This window comes from Phalaenopsis equestris, unplaced genomic scaffold (genome assembly GCF_001263595.1).
Source record: "Phalaenopsis equestris unplaced genomic scaffold, ASM126359v1 Scaffold000235, whole genome shotgun sequence".
Taxonomy (NCBI): domain Eukaryota; kingdom Viridiplantae; phylum Streptophyta; class Magnoliopsida; order Asparagales; family Orchidaceae; genus Phalaenopsis; species Phalaenopsis equestris.
The window spans coordinates 835,136-850,718 of record NW_018164677.1 but is presented as its reverse complement, the minus strand read 5'-3'; the positions used below and the strand labels follow the sequence as shown (position 1 = coordinate 850,718).

General features: G+C 33.1%; 1 protein-coding gene across 1 annotated transcript in view; it reads right to left on the bottom strand.

Annotated features, from left to right (window-relative positions):
- Positions 1-10,650, bottom strand: part of LOC110023906 (chromodomain-helicase-DNA-binding protein 3-like) — a gene marked incomplete at its 3' end in the record, with an annotated part of 53,170 nt that extends 42,520 nt beyond the window's left edge. The window contains 5 exon segments of the mRNA XM_020723559.1: positions 6,243-6,367; positions 6,650-6,708; positions 6,849-7,040; positions 7,283-7,947; positions 10,345-10,650. Of these exon segments, the coding sequence (XP_020579218.1) occupies positions 6,243-6,367; positions 6,650-6,708; positions 6,849-7,040; positions 7,283-7,661 (755 nt within the window).
- Between the last annotated feature and the right edge of the window lie 4,933 nt (positions 10,651-15,583).

Here is a 15,583-nt window from a genome sequence, read left to right as displayed (position 1 = left end):
AGAGGATCTTCTTCAGCATTATCCCTACCAAGTATAATGACAACCCATAGGGCTTCGAGGTAGCTCGCCTAGCGTGACGTAAATCCTCACACTCTCTTTTTAGGCCTCTGTACAGCCATGTTGTGCAGCGTAAGTCCTAACTCGACTTAGGTTCTGAGGTTGTCGTACGGTACGACGTAAACCCTCATATATCTGTGGGTTATTTGCATAATCGAGTATTATGCATTCGTAAGTCTCATATAATAAAACTGACAGGATCAAACAATTAATTAACATCGTCTCCAAAAAAATATAGCCACACCGTAAGATAGTCTGGGAAGTCATCGAGATTTACCTCAGATCAGTGACATCATCTACATTCTCCTTCCTTTGGACTCCTGAAAATAAGTATTCCGCATTGAGTCATTCCCACTTGATTTTCCTCATCCTACCTTGAAAACCTGAACCTTGAATTCTTGAAGACTAGAACGGGTTGTAATTAACTATAGGGGTTTGCCTCTATAGGCAACTTGGAACCCAAATAAAATAAACTCTATTTAATCTTTGTATTAGATAGGGGAACTTGTCGGTCATATATAAAAGGTTCGCAAACCAAACAGATGTCACAAATTTCTTAGTTTGCAGGATTGGGTCTATCGCCGAGGTCTACACTTATCTTTCGGGAGGGTGTAGTATTCGCGGTATCGGACATGGTTATGCAAACTATTGGACAAATGAGATCTATTTAGTCTCATTTTTTGAAAGATAAAACATACTACTTTTAAAACTCAAACTATATATCTATTATATTAAATTAAATTTTAAAAATTATTTTCATATTCCATATTTTCAAATAAATCATCGAAAAAGCTGACCGACAACCAGCTCGGTCCATGCCTTCCTTTGTTGTGGAGTGTCGGCCGGTCTCTTAGGCCCACTCCTAGTCATCCTATTATTATAGATTTATTTTTGGGATGTATTAGGGTTAGTTTTTGTGTGTGTTTGTTCGGGACAAACACCAATGTCTCCCTTTACCATTCTAGGAATTGTATCTAAGGTTTTGAGTGTGCCCCGGTTGTATCTCGCTGTCGAGGTGGTCTTATCCTTCCTCAAACCCCTCCCCCATCCTTCTTGCATCACTCCCCGACTCTTTCCTTTGCTGCAGCCACCCAGAACTACAGAAAGTTACTCTTCTCCTGAAGCATTCAACCTTCCTAGCCACCTTACCCTCTTCCTTCCTTGATGCGGCAAGCAAAAAACACCCCGCTGCTGTCTTCTCACATTCCAGTGCCCTGGGACAGCCAACCCTTGTTGATCCTGCCGCTCCCGCCCCACCTCATTGCTGCCACCACCCAGGACAGCAACCACACTTGTTGTTCCCTGCCATTTTGCACCTCCCCCACTTCTACCAACATCCATTTCTTTCCAACACACCATTCAGCCCTTCCACGCCCCTAACAGCTACCACCACCATCCCAGATTCATCCTAGCCATGTTTTATGTGTCGTGTTTGTTGCAATTTCCTAATTTTGTTTGTTAGGTTGTGCTTTCCTATTTGAATTCATGAATAATATTGCTTTCCTCCTGTTGTTTCGTTAAACTCTGGTATCAATAAGACGGGATAAATATGATAAATTTGGAAAGATTAGTAGTTAAATTAGATTGAATTTGGAAAAGATTGGATCATATAAGATTAGATAAGATTAAATAAGCTTAGAAAAAATAAAATTGACCAAGGTTGAAGACGATTAAGATTGAATAAGACAACATAAGATTGGATAAGATAAAATAAGAAGAGATACCATGGTGTGAGAATAAGATAAGAGGCAAAGATGCCAAAATCAATGAACCAGAAGATCAAGTCTGAACCTACATAAGATGTTAAAAACCTAAGAAACTCTATCTGATGTTGTTCTAGGCTTAAAAATTAATAATTACCTAAAGAATTACTTTATATCTAGGCTATAATGTTGATCAAAATTTAAACATGCACTAGAATATACATCAAAACCTACAATATATCATTTGTATATTTTTGTCAGACAAGCATACAAATCTTATTTCAAAAGCTGTATTCGTAATAAAAATAATCTAATGATAGTGGATTTCTAAGTAAGTTCATGAAGAGGAAAAAGAAATGCTTATATGCAATAACTCAAGAATACCTTTATAAGAAAAACAATAATTCTTTCAATATAAGTAGGAAGAATATTAAACAAAAAATTTATCAGGGCTACTTTTTTTTTCAAATTGGGCATAATTGATGTGATTTTATTCCTTTGGTTGTGATCTTCTTGATGTTTATTCTTGCAATGCTTTAATATTTCACACCGAAAAAGAAAGAAAATCAGCATGTGACAAACATGACAATCTCAATCATGCAAATCCACAAGGCAATGTATAAAAATCTACCTTACAAGAAAACAAATAGACGCAAACAAGAGAAAAAAAGATGCATTTTACAAGGAAAATCTTGATGTATTTAGCAAATGCTTGATTCTCCACTACAGTGTAATACTAAGAAAATGAGTACATCAATCATTCCTAACTACGGTACAAAATAGAAATAAAAATAAAGATACTAGGACTTTCCAAATCACTTAGCAAGATAAAACCGAAATACAAGTGATTGCGGACATCTACTAACAGAACTAGAGTTAAAAAAAAATAGATCAAACTCACCTAGTTAGTCAAAACACTAGAAAATGCATCTCATCATCAAATGCAACAATATTATAGGGCAAGTTAAATTAAAAAAGCAAACAAAAAACAGAAAAATAAGTCAACCAAAAGCTAAAACATCTCTGTGCTCGTCTCAATGCTCTATCATGTGCTTTTTATGAGCAAAAACCTGTATGTTTCCATTATGTTTATCCGCCTTAAGAATTCAACTTAAATGGAATAAAAATTTAATACTCGTCAAGTAGAACCAATCAGAACAATTAAGCTTCATATAAGATAATCCATAAATCATCGTAAGTAGGACCATCAAATCAATACGTATGATATATCTGATATCCACCATCAATAGTTAACACAATCTCAATATGAAAATGGCTTCAATAAAAGGTTTAGTAGGTCTATCTAACAAAATGTTAGATGTGAATTCATAGGAGGATAGGGAAAAAAAATGAATCTATAGCACTGATAGTAATAATGTCCTTACCTTATCAACTGGTTTAAAATAGATATTTATTTTCACATCAACAGCAAATTTAATCATAATTAACAAATTTTTTTTAGAGAATATCTTCAAGCAAATGAAGTGAATCATGCAAAGAACTAATGTCATATGAAGCAAGCAATGAAAATATTAAAATTCCAACACACATCTGGATACCAATAATAATTCATAACTTATTATTAATTTATGAGATGATAAAAATATTTAACATCCACAAGGCTAGAAAAAAAATGAAATATTGTATCAACAAACAATGGAACAACCTTCTTGAATAAGACTAAAAGACTACTTCCGATGAACTTACACTTTTAGCTTTAAATGAACAGATACAGATTAAAGAATCAGATTTCTTTTAAGTCAAGTTTGTCCAATCAACTCGGCATATACAATAGCCATAACCTTTTCCCATCCAGAGAAAGAATCATTCAATTAGAAAATCAAGTTCACAATCAAGAAAAGATTCCATTTCCAATATAATTTCAGGTTCACAATCAAACTTAGAATAATGTTCTAAATAGCAATCAAAGTTTAAATACATAATCTGTGGTTCAATTTCATGAAAAAAGATTTAATAACTTCATGTTTAACTTTGATTTCAAACTCAGGTTTTAAACGGTCGCTTAAATATAGGTTCAAGAATAAGTTTGAGAGTAAATTTAGATTACATTATAACTGCAAACTAACTTCCTCAATTAATACATCATCAAAAGAATTTTCATAAACAACTATTTCTACAATAAAATCACATACGACTATGCATGATTCAGACAAACATAAGAGGAGAAAAATTTATCATCACGAACTTCAATCAAAAGTGTGGTTACCCTAAAAAAATGTTCATGATTTACAACTATATTCAAAGATCGAAAGAAAAAACTCATTTAGTGTCAGAAGTAAATCATATCTCAAGTCATCCATAATCTTTAGCTTGAGACAATCAATGAAACACAGAATAATAATAGCATGGTCTCAGGGCTCACTATATTTATCTACAAGAATTTGTAAAGCTTACATATTATTCAAATGCAGAATCGCTTTGTTTACAACTATTACAGTGATGATTAAATTGTTCTCTAAACTCATTGAATAAAAAATATTTTTCTTTAAGTTTGTCTCGAGTAAATATACAGTGAATATTTTTTTCACTTACTAACATTGTTTCACCAACTTAAACCTTTTCGGAATCAAGTAGATGAGATTTTGAATAAATCTTTGAAGCATCGATTGATTCTCAAAACTTCTCAAGGTTATATCTCTCATTAAATGTATGAACATAATTTGATCAGATGAAATGCTTGCTTAAAATTATGATTAATTATATCATTTATTGATTTTTAAATGTTCAATTAATCTCCTACTTCTAGTAAACATAATAAAGCAATGACACGCTCCAATATCAATTTGGTGCAAAATATCATATGATCCAAAATTTTTAACAGAAACCTAGGATAAGACGCATGAATAACTAAGCAAAAGATCATGAGACATAGTTTCCCAACTTTATATTTAGATGAAGAGCAATCTCATTTGAGGCAAAACTAAAAGCTCAAACAATTTGCAGCATACAATAACTTAGTAGTACTCCAAAATCTAAAATTTCACAAGAATCTTGAAAATGAATGAAGTCCTCAAAGCAATTCAAGATTCACACCACAATAACATAAAAATTAGGCTCATTTAATCAATTTCTTTGATACAGTACGACACCAAGAACGAAAAAAGTCAATTGATCACAACTAAGATGCCTAATAGAAAAAGAAAATAAGGCTTTCCAAGCCACGAGGCATAATAAAATAGGGAGCACAAAATAAATAAATGAGAGAGTATGAAAAAAAAATAAAAAACAACTTGCAATAGCAAACTAAACAAACTAAGGCACTCGAAATACAGGAGAATGAATCCCATTTGCATGGGCACCAATATTGTAGGCATGCTACATTGAAGAAAACAAATTAAGAAATAGGAAAATATGAGAACAAAAAATCAAAATGTTATTGTTTTCACTTAATGCTGCAACCAATGTTTCAAAAAAATATAAATCTTCAAATCTCCACCAGTACGGCTATTTGCAAAACTATAGTTAGCCCACCGCTTTTTTGTCATAATAATTTTGAAGTGTTCATGTGGAACCCAATTTTTATTAACATTTCATGTGCTTCCATGCAACTGTAGCTTCTTTACTAGTGGTACTTGAGAGGTTCCTACGTGCCTTCAACTTCACTTTTACTGACTTCATATTTAGCAGTTACTTTCTAGCCTACACATGTTTAAAAATAATTCTAAACTTAAAAAAATTGCTTTTGGATTTACAAATTATTCTTCTACAAGGATTCTTATTTCTCAATCATTTATCATGTTTGACACTTGAAATCCTACAAGACATAATCTCGTCCTAGACATGACATTTATTGGTGTCTTCTTCTTGACTCCTACCCCCCCCCCCCCCCCCCCCCTTTTTTTTTTTTTCCTTCTCTTCTTTCACAGTACTTTTTTTTTTCTTTTTTCTTTTTTTTGGCACAAACCTCCAGTCTCTTTTCGGGCTTTATTATATTTAAATGTTTTGTAGGTAATTACTATAAAAGAGCCAAAATCTTCACTTGGAATAAATGTTATTACTTATAAATTAATAGATAACTTTCCATGAAAGTTATATGTTTGTTGCACAATTGGATCATATCTAAATCTACTTTGCATGATAGATATCCACTACAAACCCTAAAACATCCTACATCACTTCAAATTAAGAGAAAGATATAATAAACGTCCTATTTCAAACTCTTCAAGCTGATTTTTTGATGCTCCTCATGGCTTCAAGCTAATCAGAACAATAACAATAAGCTTTCTCACAAAATTATTCAATTTAGAAACATAAGAGTGAGCATTATTTCAAAATACATTTTAGGACGTGTGTATATCAAACAATTAAGTAACATAGAATCAAAAGTGCAGGCCAAAATTACAAAATGCCATACATCAAGATAAAAAACCCCGTTAGTTAGATTCAATCATTTTTTTTGTTCACATAAAAAGAATATTAAAAGATTCAGAAGAATAAAAACCAAAACATAAGAAGACTCACATTAGCTTTCCAGGTTCCTTGCAAACCAAACATATATTATGCTTAGTTTGAGCACTGGTCAAATCTTTCGTAACAACAAGTATTTTCTCCTCAGAAATCTGTTTGTTATTTATGCCACCAACTTTCTGATAATCATAAGCAATTGCAGAGAAAGCAGTTAGCATTAGGGACTCCCAAAAGAAGGTTTAGTGTACACACAGCCATGGACAAATAGAGAAAGAAATATATATGAAATAATAATAATAATAATAATAATAATAATAAACAAATAAGATGTGCAATTTAAAAAAAATAAATAGGAAAATAGGTAAAACAAATTTAACTTTATAATGAGAAAGAAAATAATTGACATCACAAAATGTCATGAAGCTATATCATCAATAGTCAGAAACATTGAATTTGTTTACCTCTAACATGGAAAGAGGTGAATCAACATTTATCACACTGGGATCATGATTGCATAGTTCTGCAAATGGTCTAATAAATTGTCAGAATTCAATTCAGAATTCAATTCGGGAACCATTCTTCCATATTTAAGCCCATTCAACTTATTCCTATGTTCTTGATTAATAGCATCAGAATCAGACTTGGAATCAAAAATAATACCTGATAGCTTTTTATTTTTTGAGTCAATTTTCTCTAGTGACTCAGTCGTTTCTACACGTAGTTCTATCTCATCTTGTACGCCCTCCTTCATCATGCCCACATCTCCACTCACCTTTACTTCCTTGGAACTATTTGTCCCTAAATTCATAAAATACCCCTGTTGCGAAGATTTCTCTTTAACATACTTGCCACCTAAACATGTGAGTTAACAAATTAAATATGAGAATGCAAACAAATTCAATTACATTGAATCAAGAAACGGTCAATCAAAATAGCATCAAAGAATCATTTTATCAAATTACTGTCAAAAAACCACAAAGCTATAAAAAAACATGAGTACCATTGTAGCTAGAAAGAAAGCCAGTATAACTTAAGTAGGTTACACAGCCTATTTCAACAATAAAACAAAAACAAGAAATAAAAGAATTACATACCATGGTTTCCACCAGCTATTGCATGTTTTGTCAATAATTTTTTGTAAGCGCGAACATGCAAATGCTTTCTAATTGTCTTCTTACCACTGTCATCACTTTTGCTATCAATCCCCCCTGAAGTTCTGCTTTCCTCATTCACCTTTCGCTGTTTACTCTCAGGACTTGACCTTCTTCCATCCTCATTTCTCGCCATCAATGATGGGTTTCTTTTCTCGTTGTTTTTATCACAAGCACTCAAAGATCTGATTCGATGTGGACTTCTAGTCTTGCTTTCGTTGTCACAAGTACTCAAAGATCTGATACTTAGTGGCATTGTACTCTTTTTGGCTCTATTGCAAGTGCTGGGAAATCCGGACCTTGAATCCTCATTTTTAATCATAGTTACAACTTCATTAGCATGCTTCCCTATATTAATATGAAAATCCGGTGACCCATCTCTTTCTACTCTTAATGATTCTCTCAAATAGCTTTCAGGTACTTTCCTTACAGAGGATTCCAACTTGTTTAAAGATTGAGCATTTAAGTTGTCAGTTTTTGTAGCTCTATGCTTGATACAACATTAACTTGTGTCTTCTTCAGCTGTGGCGCATGGGCATCTGTAACCATCTTATAGTGTTGGGCGAATATAGTTATAGCACAGCTCTACCATCTTTAGCCGGTGAAAACTGCACAAAATAAATGAAGAATTGAGCTTCCGCTCTCTTGAACAAAAAGATGCTACACTTTAACATGATGCTGACGTAAATAATTCAACTAAATTACACATTTTGGCTCAAACAGAAGAAACGCTTGAACAATATCCAAGCAAAAAAACTTGTTAATAAAAAATAAAATGTAGAACTATCTACTAATGGAGATTAATTGTAAGTTAAATACTCAAACCGAGTTTTAACCTAAAAATTTAAGCCTATGGGTGATAATCATAACTAGTTCTAAATAAATATATTCTTCAACTATATGGTGTGGGACAAGCTAAATAATCTCAAGTGCTTAAACAATCACCCCCTCAAATGAGAAGTTTCCAAATTAGTCGCCACTCACAAAAAGTGGGAAGATTTTCACTTTATCAAGCAGTATACATCAAGAGTTCACTCAACCACATTTACTTATCATGGGAGTTACTTATTCATGAACCTTGCTCAACATTGGTAGAAAGCAACCGAAAGTCATGGAAGCAATAAACCATAAGAACCACTCAATTTCAATCAAACCATTTGCTCAAATATCACTACGTAAGGAATATGAAAATCAAAGTTGTAAGGTACCAAAGATTAACCAATACACTAATTGTTAAACAAATTTTCAACCCAAAGGTTAATCAATGAACGAAAGTCAAACGGTTAATATTTTCACTCAAATAAAATTTACCAATTCTTAACTATCAAACTAAATCAAAACTCTCACATGCCTTGGCATCGCACATCGAACAAAACTCCAAGAATTCATCATATTAGCCAGCACAATGAAAAGGACATCAAATGAAAGTATTCTCACTCGCTCGCAACTAGGGCAATCAAAAAAACTCGTCATTCCAGAATAGCTTATGTTTAACTAGTTAAAAAGCTTATATTAGGTTCATTCGTTAAGTAAACAAGTCGAATACAAATAATTTTTTTGAGCTCGATTTGTAAACGAGCCAATCATGAACAAAAATTTGTCCATTCGTGTTCGGCTCATGTTGGCTCAAAATAATTAAATAATTATATATATTTCCATCCTTTTACAGTAATTTTTTTTATTTATTTGAAAATGCTAAATTTTATTATCTTCTAAAAATTTTGAGTGGGGTATAATTATAAAAAATATAAATTTAGGTGTAGATTTTTAAATACAGAATATTTGGATGGTAAGTAGGTAAATGAGTTATTTTGTCCCAACTCCTAACAAGCATTGCCCTCATGCCTTCTTCAGGCAGCTCACTCTATCGGAACGAGGGGAATGGTAGGCGGACCATACATTCCGAGACCTTTCTTTAATCCAGAACGTGAGGCATTTGAGTTATGAGAAATACTATAAAATGCATAAACTAAACATTTCGATGCAAAAAACATAATTAATTTTTTTAAATTTAATAACAGTAATTTAATTAATCATATTTGTAATGTTATAAGGTGGACAAATTAAATTTAAGCCAAACACGAGCTTAATACAAACAAACGAATTTCAATCCGAGCCGACTACAGACAAATTATTCATTAGCTATTTCAAACAAATCGAGCCGAACATAAACGCAAAAAAAATTTGAACGAGCCAAACATTAACAAGCATTAGGCTTGCTCAAGCTCGGCTCATTTGCACGAGAAATTTTTCATACGGCACACGTACGTAACACTACGTGCAGACTCCAGTAATATGATGTCACGTATACTGTATCATGGAGGTTGGTGGAGGGTTATTGAGAATGTAACCGCGGAGGTTATTGTGGGGTTATTGAGAGGTTATTGCGGCATTATTGGAGTTAATGTTTCAATAACCCCTCAAAAACTCTCAAAAACTGTCCTAATAACATCCGCAGTTCCACTCGAACTTAATATTTTTTTTATGTGAGTCCGGCATAGCACATATGGCTGGAGTCCGCACGCAGTGTTGCATTCGTGCTCCGTATGGAAAATTTTCTCTATTTACACCCCTACTTGCAACCATGAATAACAACTCTTCAATCTCATCCCATGGAGCACGGAGCACAACGTAAAAAGAAAAGATGGGAACTCACCATAGGCCTCACTAATCTTCACTTAAAAATTTCATGAGCGAGTTTAGTTGTACTGAAATAGCCGTTAAAATGTTATATTTAAGGTTTGGATGGTTACAATGTTATATTTAATATTTTGGAAGGTTGGTATGTGAAATATCTTTCTCACACAAATATCCTTGAAATTTTGTATGGAAGCCTCGCCCCTAAATTTGAGAAAAACCCTTTCTCCTCCACCACTTCAAATCAACATAAACATAAACAAAAGAAATGCAACGCTTCTAATAACCCTAATCCAAAAAGGCCGAAACACTGTTCCAGAAGAAAAACTAAAACTCGAAAATCTGAGAGAAATGCGACTACTGCGTACTCTTCTCCATCAATATGTGCTGCGCCTCAAAGGTTTCAAGATTTCCGGCGAGCGACAAGTCCGGACTCCCTGGTGACGGTGAAGGCGACGAGCGATAGGTTCTGGAATTATGAAGCGGCGCAGAAGACGAGAAGGCAAGAGACTACGAGAATTTTGGGGCGAGAAATCGAAGCGCAGGTGTAACCACATAGTTGTAATAGTTGATTAATTAGAGTTTCTTTAATAAAAGAAGTGACTTTACTCCCTAATCGGACTGTATTTGCTGGCTCGGTGAGTGAACCTGTTCTAGCGGCAGAGGGGAAACACAATATCTCTTTTTGGCTATTTCGATTTTCTTATATCGCTAATTGATACTTACTATAATAGGAAATTATTTGATTGCATCGATTATGCTGCTGCAGTCAATTCAATTCCGCAGACGGAAAAAAAATGCAGTAATGCGAACTGTTTGCAAGCAATAAATTATTGGGGTGGCCACATGACAAATTATTGGTTTACTTTTATTAAATTAGGTCCCTGTTGCGGTCCGAAAGCAAATTTAGGATAGTAAAAAATACATGTGTGTGTGTATCCATACATACATAAGTCTATATCTATATGTATATATTTACATATCTTCATGTATATATATACAGATATATACATTCATACAGACATACAAGTATATACACATATACATACATAGATATACATACATACCGATATATATATATATATATATATATATATACATACATTCATACATGTAAATATATATATATATGTGTGTGTGTCACTAGTTTTCTTTCTGACTAAAAATGAATCTAATAATTAAAGTAACTTTTTATAAAAGGTGTTTTGCAGGAGTAAAGCAAAATCCTTTGACAGTTGCCTTCAATTAGTTGAAGATAGCTAGTGGGGGTAATTATTGATGGGTGATTGATACGAATCAAATTGTGATATTTATATGGTTAAATTTCTTCTTTCAATTTAAAATTTAGATATTCACATTCAAAAACATTTGAGAATTATTAATTAGAGAATAATAGACATTTCAAATTCCTAAAAAAAAATGTGCTCAACAAGATATAATAATTCTCAATGAAATTGAAGAAAGTGAAAAGCTAAAATGACTATTAATTATGAAAGGTCTGATTCAAAATAAAAAATTAAAACAAGTGGTCACTCTTCCTAACTAATAAGTTAAGTTGAACATAAAAATAAAAAGTCAGTGTTCAAGTTATTTCCTAATTAATACAACTTACGAACTCTATTAAAGCAATTATTATAATATTATATCTAGAAAAAAGTAAGTCATTATGGGTTGGTTGGTTGACTATTAATTGATTTAAAAATATTTTAAGAAAATGAAACCATTTCAATCACATCATATTAAGAATTTTGAGATCTACTTAGGCTCAAGAAGAGGGAAATCAAATAAAAGGCTAAGTCATTAGAGTTTAATGAAAATTTGACCATGAAATGATATTTGCATGTCCTTTATTAAACTTGACACACCATAACCAAATTTTCCTCATCTGACATATATCTCGACGCATAGCACAGATCTCGATGCAACATTTTGATCGATGAACATTCAAATTTCAATTAGAAGTCATCCGGAGCGTCATTTTCAACAAACTTACAGTCAAATTGACTGAATTGACAAGACGGACCCAATGATCCCAAAATTGGTTCAGTTTGCGTCAAATCAAGCTCAGATCAAGCCATTAAACCATCCTTGGAAGTGTTCTAGACACATTTAGAAGGTTAAATTTAAAAGGTCAAACGAATATTGAATCTAGCAAGCCTATAATTGAATCAAGCATCTCAATAAGATGAATCCATGGAGCTCAAGATCGCTCAATTCTGCATTGTTAAGGCACTCAAATGCCCATCAAACACTGTCTGATTGAAGGAAGCTCGCCAGACTGTCAAATCAAAGTGGTTTATATTCCTGCACTAATTGCACCCATAACACTATAAATAGAGTTACACCCCTCTCGTGAGGGGGGGAAGAACCTAAGGCTTGAGAAAGAACTTCAAATTTTTTAGAAGGAGATGAAGTCCAGCACCACTCCTATCGTTGTCAACCACTGTCGACCATCGTCGATCACCATCATTTTTCATCTACCAACGTCGTATGTCGTCGGCTACCGTCGACCTCCATCCATCACTGTAAACAATCTTCAACCACCTCCAGCTGTTGTAGACCACCGCCAATCGTTGATGACCACTGTCAACCACCACCTGTCGGCCACCGCTGATCACTTTCGGTCGCCACTTGTTTATTGTAACAAGTTATCTAAATCTCGATGTTGCAACTTGGGCGACCTTGTAACCCTTTCCCACATGTGGGACAGGTGGTTGTAGCTGTAATATTTAATCTATAGTAGAACTCTTCAGCTGAGTCGGACCCCATAGTTTTTTTTTCCTTTAAGGGTTTTCCACGTAAAAACTTTTATCGTCACTAATAGTTTTTTTTTTTTTCAGAGCTTGTGTTGAATCTTTATGCCAAACTAAGACTATAATATGCTACTCTACTGTCATAATTTTTTTAGCATGCATCAGATTGACATCGACTGTGGGAAACTTCAATCCACCTACCACAGTACTTTAAGGCTTACAACATGACCACTTGACACAATATTCATGACAACGGAGTATCCCGCTCAAATACACATCATTTCAGGGAGCAGTCACGAGGCCAAGTATGGCAAGCTTTTTCATCTTCTCACCCTCGAAGACGTTATTATGTCAATGAGGGCATCTCGAGTCTTTCTATAGAAAACTGAATGTGCATAATGGGGGAGTCTCAACTATATATCCTACAGGTACTACGCGGGGCTTAGTAATCGTTGCCCACACCGTGAAATGAAGTTCGTTTACCACTAACTCAACAACCTATGAGAAATGCATTACTCTGAGGAACTTGTATCGACCCTTTGATACATCAAAAATATATAGTATTTATGTACATATTTTTATACCTATTTATGAGATATTGCATTTTAATGGAAGGTGCATTTTAATTTATGAGATATTGCATTTTAATGGAAGGTATTTGTGTGTTTTTCTTTCATGTACAATAAAAAATATAAAAAATAGTGAAATGAGTGAAAATTGATGCAATTTGAAGCAAAAATGATGAAAATGTGCAAAAGAATTGTAGCGTCTAAGCGCCCAAAGCTAGCGCTTAAGCACTAGTAATACAGAGAAGGTCGCGCCTAAGTGCCAGGAACCTCGCGCTTACGCGCCAGTGCCAGTTATTTCACAACTAATGAATTTTTATAGATTTTAAAAAGGTTTTTAAGGCACCCATTGCTGAAAAACGATGGTTATAACCACTAGAGATGAAAATATATTAAAAGGACTTTTGAAAGGAGGCATCTCTTGGAGAAATTCATCGAATATGGACACATTTTGAAGAGATACCAAGGCACCACTTAGAAAACTATAAAAAGAGGGAGTTGGAGTAAATTAAGGGTTTTTCTAGTTTTTTCATTGCTGCTCAAGGGAGACTCTTCTCTACGTTTTAGGAGAAACTTTTAGATGTCATTTACATTTACCTTTTCCTTTTCTAAGAGTGTTGTAAGAAAAAAAGAGATTCAAAGTAACTTCAAGAGTTTGGTGGAAGATTTTATAAAAGTTTCTATCTTTTTTTACTACATTTGATTTTAATTTAGACTTCATGTTGGTTTGACAATAATTTCTACTTTTAACCTAGATTGTGATTGTGTTTTCTCCATGAATTTTGAGTAGTTTTATTTACATTTTTCCATAAAATGATAAGTAATTAAATTTTTGGATGGAAGTGTGTGAAGTATTAGGCTTCAATGTAGAAAGTATTGGTCTTTAACACCGGAATAAGTTGTGATGATTTAAATCAATGTACTTTATTTACTTCTTGATTTAGCCCATTAAGTTGTTAAAATTTTTTGTGAAAAAATGTAACATTCATGATGGCATTGTCTCAATCAACAATTGGTAAGAATCACATGAGATTGTATGGATGAGAATGTAATTCATATGATTGAGTGCAAATAAATAGGAAAATAAAAGGTGTAGAGTTAGAGGACTTTAGAGTGACAGGCCAAAGCACCCAACTTGATTTATTGTTTTAGGTTTTGATACGAGATGTTAGCCCTATGTGGAGTGAGGAGATGGAACTTTGGAGTGAGAGCTGGTATATTCCCTACCTAACATGTCTTCAAAACTATTTAAACTTTAAATTCACCAATATTCTTTATAGCATCTCTAGTAAGAGTAAAGAATAATATTGCTCTTATTTGGCATAACATAATTTGAATACTTCCACAACATAATTCATATACTTGTTACTGATTTATGATAAGGAAAATTATATTTTATATTTAGTGCTTTTATCTTACAAAAACTCAAGTTATATTTAGTTGGTTGTTATTTTATTTTCAATTATAAAAAATATCCAAAAAGAATTAAACTTTCATTTCCATGATAATATCTATAGTTTGAGGAAGTGTCTTTTTAAAATAGAGGTTCGTTATCTAATTCCAGTGTTAAGAGTTAAATCAGTCCATGTGGGTTCGATATTCGGGGCTTAATCAAAATGTCTTATATTACTTGATAATGATACGTATGCTTGCACAGTATCCTAATATATAAATATAAAAATTGAACTCTTACTTTCTTCAGAGTTAAGTTTTTGGTGCACGTTGCAAAGTAAGAAATATAAATTAAAAATATAATCGCATATATTGTAATACTATTGCATATAGACTGTCGGGATCAAAAAGGACTTCCAAAAGGTTTTTTTTTCTCTTTATTACTCTCTCTCCCCTCTCTTTCTCTCGATATGAGAAAAATAGAGATCCTTCCATCACCTTCTTTTAGACCTTCTTCTTAGAAATATTGTTATTATCAGGTTATACGAACTCATAAATAATATGGAGCCATGCGTCCATCCTAAAAAGAGTTGAACAATGTATATAAGTTATTCACACTAGAGGTATGTCTCATATCATTAAAAAAAACTAAAAATTGAAGCCTAATTGATTATTGTTGCTATATATGATACATAAAAAATAATGTGTTATTTTAAGAATACATTTTATGCTTATTTTTTGTGATATTGCACTTTAAAGAAGGGTATTTTCATGTTTTTGTTGCAGGTATATCAACTTTAGACATTTGGAGTAAAAATAGCAAAAAAAGACGAAATTTCGAGCCAAAATAGCAAATTTTGTGATTCTGGCGCCTGAAGCATCACTTTATAGAGAGT